This window comes from Strongylocentrotus purpuratus, unplaced genomic scaffold, assembly GCF_000002235.5.
Source record: "Strongylocentrotus purpuratus isolate Spur 01 unplaced genomic scaffold, Spur_5.0 spur5_scaffold_21, whole genome shotgun sequence".
Taxonomy (NCBI): Eukaryota; Metazoa; Echinodermata; class Echinoidea; order Camarodonta; family Strongylocentrotidae; genus Strongylocentrotus; species Strongylocentrotus purpuratus.
The window spans coordinates 10,270,587-10,289,135 of NW_022145607.1; the positions used below are offsets into that span (position 1 = coordinate 10,270,587).

Here is an 18,549-nt window from a genome sequence, read left to right on the forward strand (position 1 = left end):
ACATTTGTGGGTTGTTCTCAATAATCCCCCAAATAATACATTCTTCTCAGCTCATTACCTTCATTTCTCTTTCTCTCTTTCGCTCTCTCTTTCTCTCTCTCTCTATTCATTTCTTTATATCTCTTCCTGTTTTGTGTTTGTTCTCTCTCTCTCTCTCTCTCTCTCTCTCTCCCTCTCTATATCTCTCTCTTGCCAGTTTTGTTGGGGTTCCTCTATAGTAGTTTTCATGACATCACTATTCCGCTCCATCAATCATGGGATCTATTCTGCCCATACAAAGTCAGACCGATTTCAAAAGCTACAGGTAGGGAGGCAGAGAGAAGCTCTATTGTGCCCTTGCTGTGTTGACAGTCCTCGCATCTTTCTGCACTGTCACGACGATAGGGAAAGGTGACAAGGGTGACACGCATCGGGCGACATTCCTTACAAATCACCGAAAATCACTTTGTATAGTACCCAACAGAACTGGTTGCCTTGCCAATTGACGATTTTACCATTATAATTGATATTTGAAGCAGGCAGTAAAGTATGTATGGTTGATTTCAGAAGCAACAGTGCTAATAAATAAATTGAAAGAACTACATGAAGAAGAAATCATTATTATCTCCCATACAATAGCCAAGGTGGAAATGAATTGGGTAAACTGGTGTTAAAAAAGTAAATTGTCTAAGAATGTTATCAATAGCATCACAGGATAAAGCTACATGTAAGCCTATATTACTCATTATTTCTCTTAATATTGTATTATAGAAATCATATGTTGAAAAGCCCATCTGATAAATTGAAAGGCCTCAATCAATAGTTCAATGAATTAACGGTAAATAAAGTAAACCTACTTCAATGATACAAAATAGTCCCATGACAATATGCTGAATTATAACAATAGTGACAGTTTAAATAGATGTCATATCATATGAAAGATATATACAGGTCATCGTTTAGCCTTCTGCCATACAAAGTAGCTTCAATCATAAAGACACGATTAACTAGATAAATGAAATTCAGTGTAAAAATGACGATAGTTCAGGCTAAGGTTAATGCTTGAGGGTGGAGGGTGTGTGGTGGTGAGCTGAGAAATGTACAAAGATCAACCATGGTGACCCATAATTAGGAAGAAAAAAAAGTTGGAAACCCGATACCTTGAATATTCATTTTTCGTATTTCAGCTCATCCAAAAAAATGCTTGTTTATTACTTTCATATCTCCCCTTGATTCAGGGGTGTCGCTAGAAGGGGTGGGGGAAAGGTGACACCCGTCGTTAACAAATTTCTGTCAGCAAATTTCAAATATTTTTATAGGCTGTGGGCTTAACTCAAAAAGTGACAACTGCTATTTTTAAATGCTGGTTGGAATAATTTCTGCTTTCTTAATTTAAAAAAAAATGGTAAGATGTTGTCTCCTTCAAAATAGTTCAGCAATGCATCTGTTCCTACATGTATTTTCAGTAATTTGATAGTTATAGTTCTCCAAGCACAACATTTCCAACACAAAGACATGGACTAAGACAATACTATAATAAAATATTAACTTTAACGCAGGTAACTCTCTTACAGTTTGTAAATAAAGGAAACATCACATATTAACCCTGCACCAGATATTTTGAGTTCAGTGTAACCAAACAGTGCGCCCAAGAACAATGCATAAAAGTGCAAGACACCTTTCTGTTTACAAACCCAAACAGAAACATTCTTAAATATCAGATGAACTCATATTTAATTCTTAACTAAAGTAACCAGTCTGAAAAAAGTACCCTCAGGCCATAACGCTGGATGATTTTCAACAATTTCATATCATTTATAAATACATTTTTTTGGATCCCTTTAGAGTCTGTACAAATATCTCATGGCTGTTTTTCCAAAAATTTTGTTTTTCCCATATATTATTCAAACACTGCCTGATTGTGTGAAGATGAAGTGGATTATTGTGTGACTTTGCTCAGCTTTCCATGGCTATGACGCTGCACTACAAACTCGCTACATTCTTGTGGTTGAATGAAAAATATGAGCGAAAAAGAGGGGTTCATTGGAGGGGGTATAATGAGGATCCTGTTGTGTTATATCTAGGGGGCTTTGGACACACATACTTGTACACCTTTCAGCTAGGCTCAATGGAAATACAAAAACATGCTTTTAAAAACAAGCTTTTAAAAACAAGTACTTGTGAAAAGCAGGAAGGGGAAAGATAATTTTTGAAGGGAATTAGTTGTTGTTGAAATAGCATTTCTGTGCATGGAAAACATTAAAAGGGAGTGATAGAAATGAATATCACAAAAAAAGAGAAAAGCAGATATTGAGGACAATAGTGATTAGCAGCTTCATCAACAAGTTCTCCCAGGTACCAAAAATGGAATGTTTTCATTTATTTGCAAAGTATTATGTTTTTCACCCTTGTGAAAGAGCTAGAGAGTTGAAAGAGAGGGTAAATACTTTCGATGGCTTCATGAATCCTAAATTTCAAACAGAAAGGGATAACTCTTGCATCTTCCAGTATCGGTCGATGAGATCTAGGCCTAAAGTGCCTGGTTTAACTTCTCATCAAGCTGTGCATGACTGCAAAAATATATCTTTTTCAGAATATATGAAATATATGCATCAGTCCGCAGGCATTTAGGCCTATCTTTATAATGCTTGTTTAATAAAAACCTTATATATCCATAACTGCAGACTATTTTTAAATGTTTCCCAAGCCTTGCCTCTTATTTTCCATCAAAGTGCAGTTGGTACATCAATGCAAGTCAAAACTTAATGTTCAAAATTCAGAACAAGATACAAATAAAAAGTGGCTTTGTTGTGACATTTTCATCTTCCGCAAATATAATTATGCAGGTATGAATTTCCATCACAACATCGTCAAAAGTAGATCAAATATAAAAAATACAGAGCTGAGCTGTGGAATGGCTGAAAGAGACAATATATTCATAGCTTGCTCGAGGGTCCCTGGGTATATATAGCAATATAATATCAATAACTCTGAAATGAAGACCGGGAATGATTAATAGCAAGGAGTCTTGTTGATCTACATTGATCTTTAACCCCACAGGCACGCACTCATCAATAATAATTCTACTTATCTCTATTTGAATAGCCGATTTTTTGGCACTAACAAGTAAGAAGCCGCCTTGGAATGTAAATAGAGCTATCAAAGAGTCTTGCTTATCAGTAGAGCCGACATGACAATCTGCACGATTTAAATAAACATGTTGCGGTTACATCTTCTTGTATGAAATTCTTTTCTTCCATGACATTGACAAGGAACCTTATTATTTCCTAATATGAATTCAGTAAACAAGCTACCATCATGTTTTTGGCAATATGCAAGGGTGGTATTATTAGTACATGAAACTGTGATAAAGGTTATGGTCATTGACTTGGAAAATGAGGAAGTACAGAGTCATTTTGAGACTGAAGCCTAAACAATAGATTTAAAAACTTGATGTGAAAATATTAGCATGCAATTAAAGAGCAGCAGGAGAAGGGAGACAGAGGAACAGAGGGAGGGAGGGAGAGAGGGAGGGAGAGGGAGAGGGAGAGGGAGAGAGAGAGCAGTTGAGCAGCATATGGGGAAGAGACAGGAACAACAGACAGACATGATGAGGATTAGAAAGTCAGCTCGAGAGATGAACATACATTAATTTATATAAACAAATGATGAATATAAATGGATTCACAAAATGCACTCTATACAGGAGGCACAGATTTTATATGTATTAATAATCTAATAACATGTTAATTACCTCTTATCCTGGATTGTCTTGAGTTTAGAGCCAGAGGTGGCTAACGCACTCCTGATGACCATCACGGGGGCTGACCGCCGCCTCGTCGACAGGGCTTTGAATTTCTATAAAGAAAAAATGAAAGGGAAACATAATTAAATATGAAGGATGTCTTACATACTGGAAAGTGTAATAACAACTTATACTAAATTCTTGAAAATATGATTTTGTATTCATCATTGATACAAGTTTACATAAGTAAAAGGCAAAGGCAATACATTATAAAGTCAATCATTCTGGAGATAGTATGATTTAATCCTCCCTTTAACTCTCTTTAAATCATAACTAACATTCTGCATTATCAAATACGGAAGTAAAAAAGATTCTACTCATTCCTAAATAAATAAAAATTGTCCTTAAGTGTTATGTTGTAATGTGTACATGATCAATCAAATACCACAATTCTTTTAATTTTAAGTCAACATGCCACCCACATAACCTCTCAAGCTACAAATTTATTTTTGTGTTGGTTCTCTTTACATCAAATTCCTGTTTAACAAGAGTTCTTCCTCAAAAATATCATACATTCATTTTATTCTCAAATATAGAATGAAAAAAAAAACATTGAACAAGTTGACACACTATATTTGCTCTTGCCAACTTTTTTAAAATCAATATTTATTGTGGTGGTTGCATTTTAGTTCCATTAATGCACTTTGAAGTTTGAACCAATTGAACCATAAATGCAAATATCTGTCATCATTCCACACCACATACTGTGCAATCAAACAAAAATCCTCCATAAAGGAAAACAACCTTGGTGCCTCTGTGTCAACCTCACACTTCGTATTCATACAAAGGAAAATAGTAAAAGGGTCATTATATTAAATCTTGTCTAATCAAACCAAAGCCTCTTTGTATGCATCTTCCTTTTCAGGTTAAAAACACAAAAAATATAGGATTGTAGACCTTTGTACATGCTACTCTAGATGAGAGAGAAAGGTAAACAGTGTTCATAAATGTGTTACTTCAGTGCAGTATGACGGTTATGAATTATTCAAGAAAATATATGTAGCTTACCCATATATTTACAAATTGCACGAACATTCTCAATATATAGGTGTCGATATCTGCTGAGTGGTTTGCTGAGACTCTTAATCAGATTCAACCGATAAGTTTGAAGGTCTAGAGTTTTTGACTGAAGAAATGCTGCCACAGGTTCGATTCATAGATATATACCACACTATTTGAGAGTTGTAATAAGAACTTAGGCATGTGAGAGATTGCCATACTGTCGTAATATCCTCCAATGACTATCAAATAATGAAATGCGATTTCAAAATATGGGAATTTTGCTTGGATCTAAACCAGAAAATATATACCAGCATATCAGAGAGTGAAAATACCACCATGCATGACAAACGGGTTCAAAATGATTTTTGCATCATTTCAAACTTGTCTTGCTATCCAATGAGTTTTACTGGTGCTTCCGAGAGTATTGAATATCAGGTATTGGTCTAACTCGTGAGGTAACTGCACACCAAGTCATGAGTATCTCTTCAAAATATCAAATTCATCATCTGGGCCTCATTTCACAAAATTTGTCATCAGTGGTAAATGATAGTTTTAGTTATAAGCTAGTAAAATCCTTGCTTCTGATTGGTTATAGGCAGATTTGTCATTGATTTTTGTCATTAAAAAAAGGCTTTGTGAAACGGGTCCCTGATGTGTCTCTGTATACCAATATAGCCCAAAAAGCGAAAGCTATGAAGAGAATAACTTCAGAAAAGTATCATTTTGATCCCCTCCCCCTGGATCTCAGGTCATTTAGTTTATTTGATTGACATACTAGTGATTAAATTTCCATGAAGTGAACCCTAATATCACTGCTAAAGGAAGGGAAATTGATTCTTTAAAAAGTGGATACGGAATGTATTTATTTGACATTACCAATCAGATCCCTGGAAATCAGCTAGTGTTCAGAGGATTTTTTGGACAATCTATACCCTTTTCAAACTCATAAAGAACCAAGTACAGAGTCCAAAGACAAGTTTGCAATATAAGCCTTCTTTTTGCGATAATAAAATCGATGTTTTCTTGACAGCGAAGCAACAATCTGCCGGGGATTTTGATTTTCTTTCAGAATTGAACTTGAAGCATGTCTGAACAAGTAAACACATATAAAGCTTCTTACATGTAGATTAATATCTGATCACCGGTACAACATAATCCGAAAGCTCTTTGTGACATTTTGCAATATTAAGAAACTTACAAAAAAAGCAAAGAGATCTGAAAATCATCAAAATGTTTTGAAGTAAAAAGCCAAAACCACTCTGAATTTAGTACAATTTGTAAAAAGGTCCCATGACATTGTACTACACCAAGAAAAATAAGATAGGGGGAAGAAAAAAAACCTATTCAAAAAGTTACATCATGCTTTACGCGTCCATTTCACCAAGGAACTTTCTACAATGTTCTAAACTTCTGGTTGGTTTGATATAATTGGTATATATGTTGGCGGGATTTTTGGACTCAGCCTTGCCTAATACTGGCGCCAGACTGGTATAGATAACATGCAAGGCACTATGAAGTACCTCGATAGTAGGATCAAATATCTTCAGACCATGGTGTATGATTTTGCTTTGGTAATACCCATATATTTAAATGCAGGTAGGGATATACTGTTCAAATGATACTAATAAGCTTGTCATTGTCATAGGCAATAGCCAAGAATAACCCAATTTATCAAACATGTAGGTCTGTAGTATGTACACATATCATTATGCAAGAGAAATACAGATATCATTGTGTTAGGAATTTGTGAGCTCAAATGGTTTGCTAATTAAAAAAAAAAACTATTTGAGAAATATTTAGAATGAATAATGGCTATAGATTCTCACACTAACAATAAGCCTGGTTTATGAATGTTAGTGATAATCATTTTGTATATTTTAAAGCATCCATATATTATGCAATATGCTTTTGTAATATAAGTATATTTCAAAGCTTTTGATAAAGATTTCCTGAAAATAGTTGTAAGCAACCATGACAAAAATGAATATTGAGGGACAGAAAGATTGACCAATTTGTCTGTTTGGATCCAGAAGGGCGTTAACTTGTATACTTTGACCATGGACCTAGTGCAATAGTTAGGTCCATGGTTAACGCCCTCCTGGCTCTATACAGATGGAATATAACAAAAACTCACATGAAGATGTCTTCTCCTATTGAGATCCCAATCCGTGCTAAAAGCATTATCCATATTTGATCCCTTTTTTTAAATCCAAGTAAAATGAATCAAATCAGAGACAAAAAGTATGTATCCACTTCGACAACCAGAGGACACCTTTGAACGCGACACTTGAATGTAAAAGACACTTATTGTGTCATAATAATAATACTACAAGACATGCAAGTCACCTCCTACTTTTGAATCAAATGGTAAATTTCAAAGTCCATCGATATGCGAACAAATTTGTAATCTCCTTGCTGATAATTTACCAGCTGATTAATGAAGTAGATTGTGAGTCTTTGATTATGACCACGATGATCTTTCCACTTGATATAGAAATACCATCATCATGCATGCGCTCCAATCTTGTCTTGTAACCATTCATAACGTGCATCATAACTGGTAAACAATGAGTAATACTTGGAATTCCATTCTGATTTCAAAGAAGGTAGAAGAGGGCATGAGGTGACTGACTGCATCTTCACTGATATTGCTTATACCAAGAACGAAGGACTTCATCATTCATGCAAAACTTGATAAGGAGTAGTATCATGTCGTAACTACATGCAGAGCAAAGAAGAATTCAAAACTAGATTTCAGAGTTTAGCAAAGAAGAATTCAAAACTAGATCTCAGAGTTTCATTTACTATTCTACTATTAACCTATATCATTCATAGCCTCACAAGACACATCCTAGTTGCTTTTAATAATGAATAAAAAATTTATGTCATCTCTCTACCGATAAATCAAACAGGATTGTGAAGACTCTCAAGAAATCAAAGTTAAGCCAATTTCAATACCAATCGTATCGCCCATAGAAATAATGTTCTGATAAATACATGTGCACCATTGTCATGTATGCAGATTTCAATAGGTCATGAACAAGGCTTTCGAACTTGCCTACGGTTGATGTTTTAAAACTCTTTGCGACTCGCGCTGTCATAACTATCTTGCTGATAATTGCTTTTAGAATGGACTGGGTCAATGGTTTTGCGGTCGAAATAATGGGTGGGCTTGGTACATCCTTTGCATAATAACTGTTTACATTTAATGGGATTTCATCGATAAACAAACCAAACTTGTTACTTCAAGACAAAGATAACTTACAAACCATTTATCTTAATCTCCACTCTGGGATGGGTGATTATTGCTTCTACTACAGAATGATAAGGATATTGGTCCCTTTAATCTGGTTCTACATATCTATTGCACTTCAAAAAAGATAACGTCATGAAGTGCACTGTCACATGCTCCTGAGGCAACTGTTCCAGGCTTTATTTCGTCAAGGATATAAAGTTAGGGTTGACTTTACGATTGGCTTTCAGGGGAGGTTTAGGGTTAGGATTAGGTAGAGTTTCATCCAGGGTTGAAGTTAGGAATTCATTTATAGCATAGGGTATATTGACCATGGAGCATTTGTTGAATGATAACAAGTTGTGTAACCCAATATTGGTCCCTAAGTTAAAAATGGTTATCAATGCCTGTTACATCATGAAATAATGAGGCCATAAATGATGTGTAAATGGAGATGTGAATATATGGGTATTGCTCCCCAAAGTCACATACAATACCTAAAGATATGTCTATCATTATTAACAATAACAAACTAATAAAATATAGGCCTGGCATTGTACACAAATATCTTGATAATCCTGGTACACTGCAGCTAGTAAAAGCTCAGTAATCTAAGCCTTATTATGAAATCTAGATTTAAATAGAACGTTTTAACCTTGCATTGAATTGCTAAATGTGTTTTATAATACTGATTTAGGATGAGAGCATTTTATTCTGTTTGTGTCAGTTATTCGTCTAATCATTATAACTCTCTCTTTAGAACGCTTTAGATCCAGTACAATGACCACACGTAGATTGCGCACACATACATCACACGAGTATGAATATATGCGCATTATGTGACTGATAAAAAGGGATATATAAATAACGCTTTCTATTCATAGTGCCATGGCCCATCTCCTCCAGCAAAAGGAAAGCGTCAACACTGCTCTGTTTGAAGAACTTATCAGGACAATGCCGTCTTGTCCTTGGTTTGTTTCCTTTCTTTTCAGTCCCATTCTCAATCATCTTCTTTCAATAGAGCTCAGTGGGGCGGAGATTACAGATTTAGATAAGATTTAAAAGTTTTCTCATCAAGTGAGAAGAAAGGGACGAGGATTCTCTATTTCTTGTCTCTTTTCACATTCATATGCAATAAACGGTGAAGTATGGGCTTTCAATTTGTAGGGGTAGGTGGGAATATATGAGAGAGAGAGAGAAAGAGAGAGAGAGAGGGAGATGATGATGAGGGGATGAATAGAGGGGGAGGGTGGAATTATTCTCAGACAGATATAGGGAGGATATGAGAAGAAAGTGAAAATGCAAGGAAGAGAGAAAGAAAAAGAAAAAAAGAAAGTAAAACAAATTTGCAATTCAGCCATTGCCTGTAATTAAATCTTAATACATAAACCGTTCCAATTAAATTTCATTCGACACCTCAAAAATAACAATGCAAGTTATCAGAATTAAATATCATCCAAATCATATAGTCAATTTTTTTTTTTTTTTTTATTTTTTTTTTTTACTTGTGATCTCCTTTTTGAGACACCAGAGAAAAAAAATTGATCCAGATTCTAGTTAAATAAACCATGTTTACTGATTCAGCAGAGTAGACTGAACATGTACCAGCACAATAACTCAGATTCAATGACAAAAAGGCTAAAAATATGACAGCATTCAGAAATAAAATCACTACAGCCTTGGTAAAATTGAAAGTTCTACCAGTGTATTGACAATTTGACATATTATATTATATATATATATATATATATACCGGTATATATAAAATATGTCATTTTTGATAAATTTCATGAAGGGTCCAGTCAAGTTTCAAGAAAATTTCATGCTGTGAAATTGATAAATCGATACAATGGAAGATTTTAGTCGCAAAAACCATTGAATCACAGATAGATCATTATCAGATTTGAATGTATAACTCTCCAACAAAAAAATACTATGAAGGTTGCATGGCAGCATAAACATTAATTTAGTTCCACTTTTCATTTCTATTATAAACCCAAACATCAGGATTCAAATCTGGAAAATAAACAACTTCTTCCACACATGCATAACTTTCTCTCAAGCCTACAAAGTCTCCTCGGGCAACACTATATAGGCAACAATAGGAACAACATCACTGTGGTTTGGGAATCCGTGTGCCAATTGTAACTTTCTATGGCTCAACCGTATTTGCTCTCAACACAGTCTACAATGCCCGGCATCAGTACTTTTGAAGTGCCGAGAATGTCAAAAAAGGATGAAAGAGCCCCAAAAGTGCTTGTGTAAATCCGGAAGACTGCCTGGAGTTTGAACAACTGACAGCATTCATCAATTGGAGCATGCATTGGAGTAAAAAGATTCACTACAACTACACAAGTCATGCTTTCATTGCTTTGGATGATAAATTACAATTACCCCCTCTCTCTCTCTCTCTCTCTCTCTCCTTTCTCTCTCTCTCTCTCTCTCTCTCTCTCTCCTTTTCTCTCTTTCTCTATCACTCAATAATATAAGTGCTGACTACACCAAGAGTGTGAAGAATCGTTGTTGTGTTCCAAAACTTCCCAGCTACATAAACATAGATTAAAAAAAGAAAAAAGTCATAAAAGCGTATAATACCTTTATGTGATGGCCTGCATTACTTCTAGTTTTGTTGTTGTTTTTATTTCATTCATGATTTCTCTTTTAGACATGTGCTGAGGTAATAATCCTCAAAGCAAGTATTTGAAGATCCGTAAACTGAAAGTAGGTCAAAGGGCTTCTAGATTTTTGATCAAATAACTATTTCTTCATCACAGGTACATGCACTTGTATTCATGATAGGACTTGAGGTTTGATGTGTATACACAGTTGTGCAATCTGCTTGTACAAGCTCTCCGCTATGTATTCAGTAGTAATAAAACCCACTCGGACCAGAAATACCAAAGAAACTTACCCATGTAGATAGATAGCGGGGCAGTGAGTTGCTTAAGCTTTCCCCCTGTAATGGCATGGTGCAACCCGTCAAATTGGCAAGGCGAAAATAATCAACTGGACACCTGGGGCATCACGTTTATCAGTTTAATTAATGATCTCTTCTGACGGTTCGATTGGCAAAACATGATGATCAAACTAATATCACAAACCTTCCGTAGTAGTCAATATGCTGTAAATCCTGTGCACACACTACACATCCCTATTAGAATTCATGTACATGTCTGTTTAGTCATCTACATTTGAAACACAGTGCAACATGTCACAAATATCTTAAATTTAGACCAGAAGTTGCCACACAAGTTCAAAAGCACAATAGATACATATATATCCAGGTACGAGAATCGACTGCTTCCCGCACGCACTCCAACTGCTATTTGGCAAACTTCTGGCCAGTCAGGATCAAACAAGACAAACTTTGTTAAATCAGATGGATATCCGAAATTCCAAACTGTTCCACCAATGCATCATTCACTTTCAAGTCAGTTGTTCAAGTCATTTACACACGATGTCGCTTGTGAAGAGAGAGAACTACAAAATGACTTCACGACTGACCGGCTGACCGTTGGTCAAGCGATACCATCTACCAGCAGTAAGTATCACACTCCTACGTCAGGCGGGCTCGGGAGTTGGAAGCTGAATAACTCCAAAGTAAGCAAGCCACTTTCACTGGCTGCTCAGCTCTGCTCTGCTCAGGGGGGAGGGATTAGCTCTTGGAGTCGCTGATTTGAATGAGGGTGATCACTAGCAATGGATGTGACTCTTGCGGGGTTTGATTCTAACTTGTAAAGAGTGTGTGCATAGTGAATAGTGAGAGCAGGGGGAGGGGGAAGATGAGGGGTGGTAATAGAGAGAGAGAGAGAGAGAGAGAGAGAGAGAGAGAGAGTAAGAGAGAGTAGAGGGGGAAAGAGAGAGTGAGAAGTGAAAAGAGAGAGTGAGTACGAGAATAGAAAGAGAGAGAGAGAGGGAGGGAGAGGGGGGGGGGGGGATTGGAGAGATGGTGAGGGGTGACTGGTTGCTAGTGGCATACCATCAAAGGTCCACAGAAGAACTGTTCACATATAGAACAAGTTTGAGTAGTGCAAGTGAGATAAGAAAAATGATTTCATTCACCCCTAGTGTGAACTGGTGCCAATAACGGGCTTAAATGAAATTGAAATGCGATGCAAATCCCGCTCTTTCCTTGAGTGTGAATAGGCCCATTATCACCTTGCTCGTTCTACCAGTGAGTACCAGGGATGTGTTTAGATCCCTGGTAAAACGATGGGAGTGTATAGGATTACAATGATCTATCACAAGGTATCTTGACCCAGCTTTCAATGTCTAGAGGACTTACAAGTGTGTCATGGATGGACTCTCATTTCACAATTAGAAACACGAATCATTCATCTCTCTCTCTCTCTCTCTCTCTCTCTCTCTCAAAAATGACAAGATAACAATTCCAACTGAAGTATTGTCATTGCAGATGATGTCAAAACAAAGATTTGACCATCCAAGTATTATGTTTCATACTAACATGCCAATCTGTTTTGTTTTGCTTTCATGTGTATATTTCAGGAGTAAAACACAACAAATATAAGAAGAGAAACTAGAATGACAAAAGAACATTCATCAACCACGAAATGGATGCTTAATGAGGCAAATTCAGACAACAACAAAATAATCCAGCAAACATTCTTCCTAAACAGTGATGAACCTTCACTCCGAACATAATTCATTACTATAACCCTTCTTGAAAATGGAATCTACCAATCAAAATCTTCAAGAAATCTTGAATGGTTTCCATCAATGTCCATGCCGTTAAATGCCTCCGAATCCTGCGATCAATATCAGAGTTGGAATACGATCACGCTCTGTTTTCAAACAATTTCGGAACCTGTTAGCCAAAGATCACAAAGATTAAAGCTTTTTACCCATGTTTGAGCGCGAGCATAACTAGGGATAAGCTGACAGGGCAGGGTGTCAAATTTGAAGTCTTGTCACCAAGATACCTGCCCAGGTCAAAGGTCAAAGGTGCAACCTGAGTCACAAACTGCCACTTTCAATCAAATTCTTTGCTTTATTTTTGTGGAGTGTACACCTAGAAAGTAGAAATCTAAAGCAAATTTCATGTTTCTCCCAATGATGATGATTTGTTTTCTCCCTGATTGAATCACGTTGAAATTTCTGGGGTGTCTAGCCGAGAGCTGGATATAAATTCTCCACATGGTGTCTGGATTTCTGCACCAAAGTAATTGATTCATGATCAAATATCAAACCAAAACTCTGAAACAGATCTTGAAGAAGGTGTAAAAAATAGAATCCTTCATTTAAAAAAATGTAAGCCCATGAAGAAATGGGACTGGCTCAAATTACATCTGCAAGTCTATAAATAGATTTCAGGGGATAATTCTAGAACATGGATTTTAAAGTGAGAAAATACTGCAGAAATAAAAACATTTCAGATTGCGATAAGGTTTCAAAAACTGCAGACCTACCATTTTAGCTCTGAAATAAGGACAAAACTAATGCAAAGTCCGCCCAGAAGCAGGAACTAACAATGGCAATCACTTGTAATTCATCCGAAAATCATTGTGTTCCTATTTATTTAATTGTCTGGGGTGGTTCAAAAGGCTGATGGTTCTCCATTCTTCTTGTAGTCCAATTCCATCTATTATTATAATATTAGGTATGAAAGACCGCCATTTCTATTTTATGAAAATTTATGATGCATGACATTTAATCTTTATATGAGGATTAAATAAAATTACAGATAGTCCTCCAAATATGTGATCTAACTTCAAGAAATACGTCATGATGAAGCAATCAGCATATATGCCAGCTGTCAAATCCATGGACATGATCTATGCCTGCTTGGTCCACTTTTCATGGACAATTACCGCCTTACGTCACTTCACGGATGATTTCCTCAGAGATCGTTATCTACAAAATCTGCTATTGTGTAAAACATCAAACAATCATCGCAATATTGGGCATTTTTCATGTTAGATTTTACACCTGATAAGAGTTGTATTTACAACGAGGACAAATGTCAATCACAATATATGATTTCAGATACCTAATGAAGTTTTCATTTTTTATTTTTTTTTGGCATTAGTAATTCATTGAGTAGAATATAGACTTATAGATTGCATGGTGCCTGAAAAGCTAATAAATGACTTGGCAAAGCTGAAATCATTAAAGAATTGTGTACATTTCGTTCAGCTTAAAAGTCAATGAGCATGAAATAAAACTAAACAGTCATATTCAATGAAAATAGAAGATGTTTAAGGCAAATTAAGGGATGCTTTTCCATCTGATTCATAGATTTTTTGAGATTACTCTTTACATAGTAACAGTATAGATAATTTTGGGCCTAATCTCGTGGACAGTAAGTAGATAGGGGTGATTTCTTCAATTTGATCTTAACTCTTTACTAAAGTAGTAAAGAGGTAGACATTTGTAAGTTTTCGATTGATTGGAAGACCTAGATTCAATACGTATAATCCTGATCAATCGCATATATCTTGAAGAGACTGGCCTCCCATGGATGATCCAAATCTTTATGCACTATTGCTCTTTTCTTCAACCTACTTTTACATGACATATTGTGAAAACTTTGGAAGAAAAACAATTACAGGACTCTCCGGTATCTACAAAATTTCACAATGCATCGAGAAGTGAACAGCAAACACGGGAAGCTGTACATGGGACTACTGTTCTTCACCCATTTGTTACCATGCTAAATCCTTTATGCTAACACTACTTAGCCCATTTGTAAATAATGCAAAGGAAAGAAAACATTGAGCATTCAAATCCTGGCCTTTTCTCTCATTCATTATTCTCTATAAAGCCTCAATAAGTTACATGTACACTTACCATTATGCAGAACTATAAGATCCAATTCCCCTGTTTTTTCTCCAGTTTTTTCTTTTTGAATTTCTTATTCCATTTTATGAGTAGGCCCTAGCTAACATTCTCCTGACATGACTCGAACAACGTCCTACTTCGCACATACATGCTAAAGATGTAATAAATGATTTGCGTCTTGTTACAAAAACTTCTGATCGATCAACCAACCCCCTTCCAATTAATCTTCATGGACTTTTTTACCTTCAAATTACAGTGCACATAATTTGTTCTTTGATGGCTTATTCATATTTTCTCTTCCAATGATAGCTAAACCAATATATGAATGAATTTTAATGTAGCTAACTACATGTAGGTATTGATTCATTTGATTACATTCCTTTAAAGAATTAAATTTATTGCAATCCCTCCAATCTATAAAATGTGTTCATATGTTCTCTGTTGATTATCGTAATAAAACGTCACAATGCTCTATTAACCTAACGCATTCCTTCGTGGGGTTCAGAGGAGTACAAGTCATTTGCAATAACAATCTGTTCATGTCATCTCCATCCTCCCATCACTCCCTATCATTAGCTATGTTTACACAGGAACATTGTCACTTTAAACTTTAAGTTAGCGAAACCTTCAAGTTATGGTACAACGTTCCATGAAAAATGATGAGGGTTTGCATGGGAAGTTTTCACACATGGACATTATCATTTTAAACTTTAAGTTAGCGAAACCTTCAAGTTATGGTACAACGTTCCATAAAAAATGATGAGGGTTTGCATGGGAAGTTTTTGGAATTTGAAACTATAAGCCGGGCAAGCGTTTTTAAGCATTTTTAATCCGAGCTGGCGTAACCTTGAAGTCATTTGCGTCCGCACGGCACATAACTTCAAGTGAGGACTGCTTGTAGTTATCGTTAAATATCCCTTGTAGATTAAAACTTCGAGTTAGCTTAAAGTTTCATTAAACCACACGTGCATCTGCATAGGCCCTAACTTCAATGTTTAAAGCTACGTTCTGAACTTAAAGTTGTGTGAACGTCACCATTGAGTGTGAATCAATAAGGTAGCCCTGGGCGTACCAAGACAAATGGGATGGGTCCATGATAAGGTTTGTTATCATGAATACAGGAGACAATGGAGGTGGGGTTCGTTGGACTATGGGAGGGGGTAGGAGGGGTATCAATTCTATGCCCTTCTCATAACAATTATGTGGTAGTGATTGTACACAATCATATAGATTCATCAATGCACTGCTCTAGGACAACACTCTATTTCAATGATTTTAAATTGGAGATGGAACCATAAACAGAGGGGCAACTGTTTGCAGCAGGAACAAAATATAACAAGAACAACATGTACAGAGGCCATTTACCTGGTTGCTCTGGAAAAGAAAAGCTAACAAGTTGGAAACAGAATTATTTCAAAAAATAAAAACTAACAAATTCACACAGAATATTGGGGGACAATACTACATTTTTTTCAAAGTAAATTTCAGTTCATATTATGTGCCAAAATCCCCTCTATGAATTAAAAAAAATGTGTAGATTGTAAAATTTAGCGATGAAGTAACAGCCAAGGTATATGACTATAACAGGTACCCCACTGACAATACAAAATTGACGTGGCACCAGCTAAATTATACCGAAGATAATAAAGTGATGAATATACTACCAGCTAGTTACTCGGGTGATCAAATTCTGAGAAATTGGTGCAAATGTGAAATTCTAGTTGAGGACAAGTAACAGTGTGCAAAACCCTGGGAAAGCTGTATGTCACTATCAGAGGTAAAACTTTTCATATTAAGACGAAAGAGATATCTCATGTCATCTTTTGAAAGCTACAGGGTATGTGACTGTGTAAAGAAGTGTACCAAGTAACACCTTTCTGGCTATCGGCGCAAACAACATTAAACAAAAAATAATAGAACTGATCTAGCCTTGAAGAGCTTTCCCTACAAAAACCCTCTTCAATGCCGCTATCTGTCAAGACCGCAGAAGATCAAGCAGACAGACAGATGGCCTAATTGGTGCCCACATGCTGGTCGTGGAGGTCCTCGTGAAACTGACCAGACAAATCAATATTTGATGATCCTCCTCCGACCCGCTGAGATGTTCACGGGACAAGAGATATCTAGAAGCAATCGGATGTATCTCCGAATAAGGAGGGAGACGGAGGGAGGATGGCATCTACAATGTTCATAAACTTTGAACTTTTCTGCGGAAGTTTTCAAGAAGAGATCTTCTTTCGAGGCAGAAGTACACTGATGATGAATAACACATGATGAGTTCAAGATGCATTCCCAAGGCCTACATGTTGTTATCTCTCATTTTGGGTTGGCTTCTGAGAAATTTAATGATATCTCAGACAAAGAAAAATCACAAGGAAACAATTTAGATGGAATCTTTACTGAGATCCAGATGGTCTTTTCTCCTCATGCACATCAGAAATACATGTAATTGACTGAAAAAGCAAACGATGGCCCTACAAAAGTCATTGGTTTGACAGAGAGTTCTTTTGAAAAGTAGGAGCAATGTTTAGATCTACCATGGAACTAAAACTCAAAGACTAGTTGCAGTCTTATAGTTTGAAGACAGTTACATTACACTCTGTGATACAGTTTAAAAATAAATAAAAGAAGGAAAAAGGTAAATCGATTGATAGGCCTATACACTGTCATGTCCCCTCTACAAAAAATAAATAAATAGAAAGTGCCCTCACCCCCTCCCTTCATCGCAGATACACATCATCAATGTTGTGTGGTGCACATGCATGATCAAAGAAAAACAAATTATGTGTGGCCTCATTACAACAGCATGGGAAGAAATGACTGACTGATAATATTTGCTGATCGGACCCAGAAGGCCATTAACTCATATACTTCAGCAAATGAGTTAACACCCTTCCGGCTTTGAACAGATGATATCTAGTGAGAAAGAAAAGAAAAATTGACTTACCTGTGCTTTTGTCATCTCTTTGGCCCCAAACAGGTTCAGGTCATCATGGGTGAAACGTTCCTGGATCTGGAGGAGCTTTGATTCATTCTCAGCCTGGCACATCTCCTCTTCTCGCTCCTTCACAATCTATGATAGAGGGAAGGAAAGATAGAGTAATATAATAATAATGTCCATTCTGGATTAGCCCGTCACATGTCAAATTTCTATATGTGCAAATTTCAATTAGAAATCAAACCTGTATTGATAGTCAACTAAATCATCATCCCTTTCTTGCTTTAATACAGTCAATATAACAATGAAAAGAGAAACATATTTTATAATTCATCATAACATATCTACAAAAAGTGTATATCATTCATTTATAGTCTTCTATTGAAAAGAAAACATGAGGTCATGAAAATGATGCTTCAAAATGTAGTGAGATTATCTTCAAGCTTTTTCACCTTGTTTTCTGCTGATTTCACATAAACATAAACGAAATAGGGGCAGCAAATGTCAAATGCATCATTATGCATTTTGTATGTTTTAAATTTCTACGTAATAAATGTTTCATTATATTGTTTCTACTTGCTTTAATATCAAATATAGACTAGACCCAAATCAGTTAGTGGGTGTGGTGGGCAGTTCATAAGAAAAAAATTCCTTAAGATCTAAAACATTTGATGACAACAATCAAAACACAAGGTTAAACTATGTTTGCCCCTTTCACAGATCTATACTCCATAAAGCATACAATATGGATCGCTCATCACAAACAAATAGATTGAAATCAAACTCAGTCTGGGA

The 18,549-nt window shown here is 36.0% G+C and overlaps 1 protein-coding gene across 5 annotated transcripts in view; it reads right to left on the reverse strand.

Annotated features, from left to right (window-relative positions):
* Window positions 1–18,549, reverse strand: part of LOC582570 — a 59,662-nt gene that overhangs the window by 16,975 nt on the left and 24,138 nt on the right. For 4 of the 5 annotated variants that reach the window (XM_030994913.1, XM_011681363.2, XM_003727510.3 and 1 more), the window contains exons 3-4: window positions 17,764–17,889; window positions 3,734–3,837 (exon numbers count right to left, since the gene is read on the reverse strand). In XM_030994913.1, coding sequence (XP_030850773.1) covers window positions 3,734–3,837; window positions 17,764–17,889 — 230 coding nt within the window. Of the gene's footprint in view, window positions 1–3,733; window positions 3,838–10,929; window positions 11,596–17,763; window positions 17,890–18,549 lie in introns of those variants that run through there. The other variant, XM_003727511.3, reaches the window with a different exon arrangement.